We start from the raw sequence: 8,323 nt of genomic DNA, 5'->3' as shown, positions 1-8,323 counted from the left end.
TGTACTTTCTCAATATTTCTGAATTATTTCCATTCGTACAAAAAATCAGAGAAATTTTTTAAGAAGTTATAAAAATATACAAAAATTTTGAAAAATTTTAAAAATATAAAAATTCTGAGAAAAATTTTTATTAGGATTTTCCCTCTCTCTTTCTTTATACGCAACCGTATATAAAAATAAATTTAATCAAATGCAAGGAAAGATTTTTTTTTCTATTCTGCAGAGATAATGCTTGCGGTTTTCATTACGTCACTGAGATAAACCAAGATAAACAGAAAGAAACTTAACCTGTCATGTGGGCGCGTGTGAATGTCACGCGATACGGAATAAGAACAATGAGTAGTACGTGTGCGATTATTTTCTTTTTGCGACAATCGTGAAATTCGGTATTGCGCGAATTTTTCTGTGCATCTGATATAATGTAACGCGAACAGAGAAGCAAACAATGCAATATTATCGAGCGACGAAGTGACCAATCGCTCACTTTATCTACTATGCTGGCGGCTGGCTTGTGTTCAGTCTTCGCAGTTTGAATCGAGTTACATACGATCATATTGCACTAGTGCCCTACGATACATATTGTCATTTTATTCTATAATATTTTAATTCGGACAGAGAAGAAAATAATCTAAATTACTCAAGCAAACTTAACCGATCAAGTGCGTGTGTAATCAACTAGTAATCATGCATAACGTAGACAACAAGAATATGCGTTGACGACAGGGCACAAATTTTATTATTTATTGTGTACTTATAATTGTACTTTCACTTAGGTTAAGCGTTTATAGCGTAAAATATAAATAATTTACATTACGGCTTGATTTTTCATTATTTGGTTAACTTATTGTAAGACTTAACCTGATGTTTTGTCCAATAAGCTTCACTTATAGCATCATCATGGGTGAAGCTTATTGAATGAAGCTCATAACCAGATAATGAAAAATCAGGCATATGTGTATGCAATGTAAACTATAAATTGTTTATCTATGCAAGGTTTGATAGTATAAATTAGTTAAAAAGTTAAATGTAGAATTATGATGATTAAAGTCAGATATATCAATCCCTTAATTTTCCTGGCAGAAAAAAATTCTACAAATTTCTACATGAATTAAAAAAAATGCTACAAGAATGAAAATGTTAGAATTGGAATACTTTTAAAAATTTTTGTATTTTTATAGTGTGTCAGTTGCTACAACTTCTGAGTTTCTCAGTGAAAACATTAAACTATAATGAGTTATAATAGTCTACATATTTTTAAGTAGCTTACTCTGGCAGAAAGTTTCTATAGATAAATACAAAGTTTTACTAAAAATATAAATTTGTAAAAATTATTTACTTTTTCGTAAAAATATATTTAATTATTAAAATTAACAAGTGTTCCAATTCTAGCATTTTTTAATTCTAGATTTTCGTAGTATTTCTTAAATTGGTGAGAATTTTTTTTTTTAATGTTAATTATTTTTTCATTAGAGTTAATTATTGTTTTCTATTATGTGTTATCCAATTTATAATAATTTACATCGCTTATATTATCTACAAGAAGATTCGTGTAAACATAACATAAACAATATGTAAATAATTCATGCTAATACAATCTTAATTTTTATGGCACAATCCTGTTTCAGCATTGCGTCTGGCTTTGGTGCAGCTGTCAGTCGGCGATGATAAGGCGACAAACGTCTCGCGAGCCGTTTCCTTCATTGAGCGTGCGAAACAGGAGCGAGCCGACATTGTGATCCTGCCCGAGTGCTTTAACTCGCCATATGGAACGTGTAAATAGAACATAAGTTTTTCTTCTTTAAATTACTTGTAATATGTTAATGTAAATTTTTAAGAAATGCCTTGAGATACCAGAAATGACGAATTTCTCGAGTCAATTTTTTTATCTCTCATTGGGAGGATGAAAAAAAATTAGTTTTCTAAAATTAAAATTTAGGACAAGTCACTGGTGACTGAAAATTATAAAATCATAAAAGAGAAATAAAAAAAAGTATATGGAACAATCTATAATAATTAATGTAGAAAAGTGTGTATAATATTTTGTTTTCAATGGAGATATTATTACTGTTCTTTGCGTCAGATATAATTTTATGTATACAAGTAAGCAAATATCATTTATCATGATGCATTGACGTTTCGTAAAACAAATAGCTCACTTTGCTCCATATGCCGAGAATATTCCGGATGGCGAGACGAGCGCGGCATTATCCGAGGCGGCGAGAAAAAACAATGTCTGTGTAATCGGTGGTACAATACCGGAGAGAGACAACGACAAGTTGTACAACACCTGCACTGTATGGGGACCAGATGGAAAACTTGTGGCTAAACACAGGAAGGTTAAAATCAATGTTGTATATGCATTTGTATTGTTGCGAAAAATATCCTGTGTGATGTGGGTGTGTGCATGCGAGTGGGTGGGTGGGTGGGTGTTAAACGAATGTTTTTTAAAAATATTTTAATATATATGATAATATTTCTGGTTTTTTTTAAGTATTATATCATCCTTCATAAAAATTTAATACTGCCGTTAAATTTTGTATTAAATTTCTAAGGGATCTATATTCTGAATATTAAAATACATTTTCAACTATTAATATTTTCATGTTTATGTATTATATTTTTAATAGATTTAAAGTAAAGATTATATAACATATATTGAGAGAGAGAAATGGGGAAAGGGGGAGAGAATGTGAATTTATAGAATCATATACATGTATAAAGATTTTTTTAGTCTTTCTATATAAAGCAAATGCTACGGTATATAAAACAAAGTGCACTTTAAGCACTTTCTCTTTACAGATGCATTTGTTCGACATTAACATTAAAGGGAAAATCACTTTTCGCGAAAGTGACTCCCTATCTGCCGGCAATTCCCTTACTACCTTTGAAGCAAAAGGTTGTAAAATTGGCATTGGCATTTGCTACGATATCAGATTCGAAGAAATGGCACGACTGTATAGAAATAAAGGTGAACAAATATACAATATGTATAATTATATAAAGCTATCGCAGTATCATTAAAAATAAAAAGACAGAATTTAATGCATTTTTTCTATATCTTTTTCAGAATTCTTCATATGTATGAATTCTGAAGTGTTCTAGAATTTTTCATTCTATTCTTAATTTCTAATAAAATTTTATAAAATCTAAAAAAGATTAAAATATTTTTTAAAAGTTATAAACTAAGAAATCTTAGAATATTTTAGAATTCACATATATAAAAAATTGTAAGAAAAGACTTTCTTAGTATGTTGCAAATCATATTAAAATTCTAAACAAAAGTTTCACCAAGATTTTCTTTTAATCTTATTCAAAGAATTAAAAAATGTTATACTTATCTATCTATCTATCCGTGCATATATAACATTATGTATATATACAAATTCACTTTGAACGCAATTGCATTTGCGTCTGAAATTTTTTTAGTAACTTATATGTAAATATATTATTAATACATATATATTTACAAACATGTAGAAGAAACATTAGTCGAGATAATTTCTCGTCGAGATAATCTCTACAAACTCTGAATTTCATCTTGTGACATCAGGTTGTCAGATGTTGATATATCCGGGAGCATTCAATATGACCACTGGCCCGCTGCATTGGTCACTGCTGCAGCGTGCCAGAGCAAACGACAATCAGTTATATGTAGCTTGTGTATCGCCGGCACGTGGCTCGCCGCCTGGATATGTCGCTTGGGGACATACTCAGTTAACCAATCCTTGGGGAGAAATACTTGCCGAGCTGGATGCCGCCGAGGATATGGTGATCTCCGATATAGGTATAATTAGTGCTGCAAAGCTAGAATAAAGATTAAACGGCATAGTTTTGAAGTTATGAAGTACAATATATATATATATATATATATATATAAAATTTTTTATTATTATTAAATTTAAATACTATTTATTTAAGTATTTTTTGATTAAGCTAAATATATTTTCTAAATATATTATCTGCAATTATTAATTATCGTATTTCAACATCGCATCGAAATCTTTCGTTACTTTAACATGCGTGCAATAGAATGTTATTGAAATTTTTATTATATTTAATGTGAATATAAAAATAATGTTCAAATAATACAACTGCATCTATATTAAGTGGTATAAAAGATTAATGTATATAAAACTTAGGAGAAATAATTGCACCCTATACATCGAAATAATACATTATTACAGATTTGAAAGTTGTGGATGATGTTAGAGCGCAAATTCCAACGTTCAGTCAACGTCGTACAGATCTGTATGACACCATTTGGAAGAAGGAAAATTAGGAAGACATTACGATGATAAGAAACAATCTCGCATCGCGAGTTTCGTAAGCAATCTTATATGATGATAAACTATTTACAGGTAAAGGCTTAAAATTTTACACTCAAATACTTTATAGATAAATATTTTGTATCTATACGTGTAAAGACACGATGCGATGTGATATTATGGATGTAATTATCGGCGACAATTACGTGAATAAATTTTCATATTCTTTAATATACAAACTTTTACTTTCGCGTCTTATCGTTAAATCTTATCTATTCACGTGTTTCTGTGCTGTTTGAGGGAATCAAAGAAAAAAGATTCTTTTAAACCAGAGATTCTATTCTCGAATTTGTATGGTATTTTAAATTAAATTTTATTGTAATCTCATAATATGGATTCTGAATGATCACTCATACATAAAAGGCCCCTTGATCATTACATGACATAATTATGTCGAAAGTACGTATTGCAGTAATATATTAAAGCTATCGTCTATTTACATTGAGAAGATAAACATATACATACATGTATCTTCTCCTTTTGTAAACGCATTAGGTCAATTTTTCAAAATTATAAGCTTAGAGGAATTGGTCGATTAATAATTCTCTGTTGGATTGATATGGGTATAGAGGAAGAAGAGAGTGAAAATATAATGGCGAGGCGTTTGGGAAAAATATTATTCTGCGTTTTCCATCAGCTAAGGATATCACTCTGTCCCGTCGAGATGGGACAATAAAATTATTAAATAAATTCGATTCAAGATTCATTTTGCGATACTTGATCCGGAAGTACATATATGCATTTGAGCGTAAAGTGTAATAATCCCTTTTACCTTCTTTTCAATGAAAATATTTCGAAAGAGATACAAGTGTATTTTAATTTAGAAATTTGAGCAGGTGAAACATATAAACTTTTTGAAACTTTTGAAAGTAAATCGGGATTGTATTTGAAAACTGAGTACGTCCGAGCCAAGTATCGCTCACATAACTATGAATGCGCATACGGGAATATCGTAATTTAAGCTAATAACAATTTAATCTCAGACATTCTTTCTATCGCACTCGCTCTAGTGACCTCAGTAGCGCCGCTCGTCCAAACTCGGCCTCGATTTTTGCGCAAAATTCAGACGATGATGCTTATTTCAAAATTCAAATTCAGGTTGAGATTAGTGCGCCTTCGGTATTGAGAGCGACTCAATTGAAAATGTTTAGTGTCTCAAATTGACGCGATTGAAAGATTGCCTTCAATGCTTCAATATGACATAAACACGTGGTAATAAGTGAGCATCTCCTAACAGCGCGGAGGCATATTATAAATGGTTGCGAAGCGGCGGCGCGGTCGCGAAAATGTGAATTTCCGTGTGGTGACTCGAAAGATATCTGCGAAGTAGGAAATATATAAATTAGACTCTAATGTACGCGCGCGAGCCAAAACTCGCGCGGATGATTATTCGCAAATACCCTGTGGTAGCGCGGACCTCAACTCATATAACAATTTAGTCGCGCAGCTACTCTCACGGTTTTTTTTTCGCTTCCTCGCTTTCCGCGCACTCCAAGACGTTAGAACATTTTTTATTAACATTAATGATAATTAAATATCATAACGTTTCATAGACTCTTAAGGATAAATATATTATTAAAAAGAATAACAATTTTTTTTCGTAATAATTCCTCTTTCACGTGGTAAATGGAATTTCCGCGTGATGTTATACAAATATAACGTTAATCAATATATCATTATTAATTATTACCATCGCGTCATTTTTACGCGATCACAATTGTTCCTTTTCCTTTTGTCTCCAATGAAGGGGGGGAGGCTGCTTTCGTCAGAGACAGCCACAGCGCTAGTCGAAGCCTCCGAAATTCGCAAAGCGATTTAGCAATCCAAGGACGAGGACAGTAATCAAACGCCGTAAAAAATATATATCACAGGCAAGCGTACGTGCGCAAATACCGGAATACGTGGTGTCGCAATACGGGAGAATACTCGCAAATATTCGTAATATACAGCGTCACCTCCCCTTGGCGAGGAATGACTTATACAATAGCACCTTATCTTTATTTTCACCTCTCACCAGAGTTGGGAACGTTACTTTACAAAAGTAACGCGTTACTTTATCGTTATTTAGAAACTAATGATTCGTTGCTTTTTTGTAATACTAAAAAGTAAGATATTAGAGTTTAAAAATATATTTAATAATCAATATTAAAACTTACAACTCTAAACTGATCTCTGTTGAGTTTGTCAAAGAAAGCAAGCTATTCTTTGTATTAAAGTTATCTAATAATTCTTCTAATTTTTTTTATATTAATATAAATTATCTTTATATTTTTTAGTACATTTATTTTTATATAAATTTTGATTGTAACTCACCGCAATTTTATCAAAAATTTTTAAACACATTAATATCTTTATAAAGGCCATCACACGTCAAAAAGTTTTAGTTGTAATCATAAAACCATAAGCATATCAACCAATAACAGTCAAGCATTTTAAAACGCAAGACCAAACTGATTATAATTGGTCGATTTGCTTACGGCTTTATGATTACGATGAAAAATTTTTTTTACGTGTGATTGCCTTTAAGAATATATTCCAATATTTATTGTCAGTACTGAAAATCTATAATTCACGTTACAAATGCGCAATAACTTGCAATAATTATCGGAATGCAGTCTAAGATATAAAGTACAAAATACTTTTAACATTCAAAATATATCATAAAATATATATAAATGAATAAAACGTATAACTGCATTTCTTGCGCACTATCTTTGATCTGGCATGCTGATTAATGTATGCATTTGCGCGCATAAATTCAAGATAATAGGAAACTAAAGTAACGCTAAATGTAACGACTGAATTCATTATCGTTGTCTATGAAAATGTAACGATGTTATTGTTACCGTAAAAAGTAATGACAATGATAACGGCGTTACAAGTAACGCGTTACTTCCCAACCCCTGTGATCATCTCACCAAGTGAAAAGATCAAGAAAGCACGTTTGTATACTATACCGTTATACTATTACAATTCATGTGGCCCCATGTTGCTCGGCTTTATCGCTGGTGTTGGGCATTAGAATACCGTTTTGCATCGCGTTACAAGCAGTCAATTCTTTATTTATTTTTTTTTTTAGATCGTTTCCGGTAAGCGCACAGTGTATCATTTGTTCATTCTACCTGCACAAGAGTATGTCTACTTAGTATACAAATATTCTATGTTAAGCTTTTGTAAATGCAAAAATAGGAATTAATATGACAAATAAAATTAACTTCAGAATCGGAAACCCGAAATTTGTTTATATTAAATATTATAAAATATATGTAATATAATTATTCAAATTTTTTAGGTAAGAATATCTTTTTACGAAATCCTTTCAACTTCCATTTAAAAATTATATATATGTATAACATAAATCATAAAAGTAAAAAATAATGCTAAATATTTTCATACTGAATAGAAATATTTTTATCTAGCTGGAATAAATAAATGACACACTGTGAAGCATTATAAAATAAGGGAATTCTGTGACATGAAGAGGCTCCAAAGTTGCACCGACTACTAATCAAGTCACAATTACCAGATGATCTCAAGATGTTAGATTGTTCGTGTATTAATAATTTTATACCTCGGCTTATTTATCGATCAATGTTGGCACGGTATTGTGAATCGACAGTAATTACAACCGACTTGTTACGTCGCATGAAAATTCAGGCGCTTATAATTATCGTCTCTTTGAAATATCGTGCGAATAACATTTAATTGGTAGTCAAGTGTTAATTGGGATGAGAATAATCGAAATGTTTTTGAAATGTGCAGATAAAAGAGCGTATTGTCGAGATAGAAAACACCCAAACCTTTCACTGTCAAGTTGCATAACAATATTTTTTTTGGTTCTGTCGATCGTTTAAAAATAAAAAAAATATGCGCGTGTAATATTAACGCATAAATAATATGAGACTTGTAAACAGATTGGTAAACATATTGACGTGAGTTTTTCCTCAAATTTTTCGCAGTTTGTATTTTTCACAGCCAAGTATCGAACATAATTAATA

At 31.0% G+C, this 8,323-nt stretch overlaps 1 protein-coding gene across 1 annotated transcript; it reads left to right on the top strand.

Annotated features, from left to right (window-relative positions):
• The first annotated feature begins 219 nt into the window (after positions 1–219).
• On the top strand, positions 220–7,536 carry LOC105207652 (omega-amidase NIT2). Its single transcript, XM_011177222.3, has 6 exons — positions 220–342; positions 1,626–1,772; positions 2,152–2,336; positions 2,800–2,968; positions 3,551–3,784; positions 4,185–7,536. The coding sequence occupies exons 1-6, from the start codon at positions 294–296 to the stop codon at positions 4,277–4,279; spliced, it is 879 nt and encodes a 292-aa protein (XP_011175524.1). The 5' UTR covers positions 220–293; the 3' UTR covers positions 4,280–7,536.
• Positions 7,537–8,323: the final 787 nt, after the last annotated feature.

This window comes from Solenopsis invicta, chromosome 14, assembly GCF_016802725.1.
Source record: "Solenopsis invicta isolate M01_SB chromosome 14, UNIL_Sinv_3.0, whole genome shotgun sequence".
Lineage (NCBI taxonomy): Eukaryota > Metazoa > Arthropoda > Insecta > Hymenoptera > Formicidae > Solenopsis > Solenopsis invicta.
Note: the sequence above shows the minus strand (reverse complement) of the source record. Positions and strands in the feature narration are given on the sequence as shown.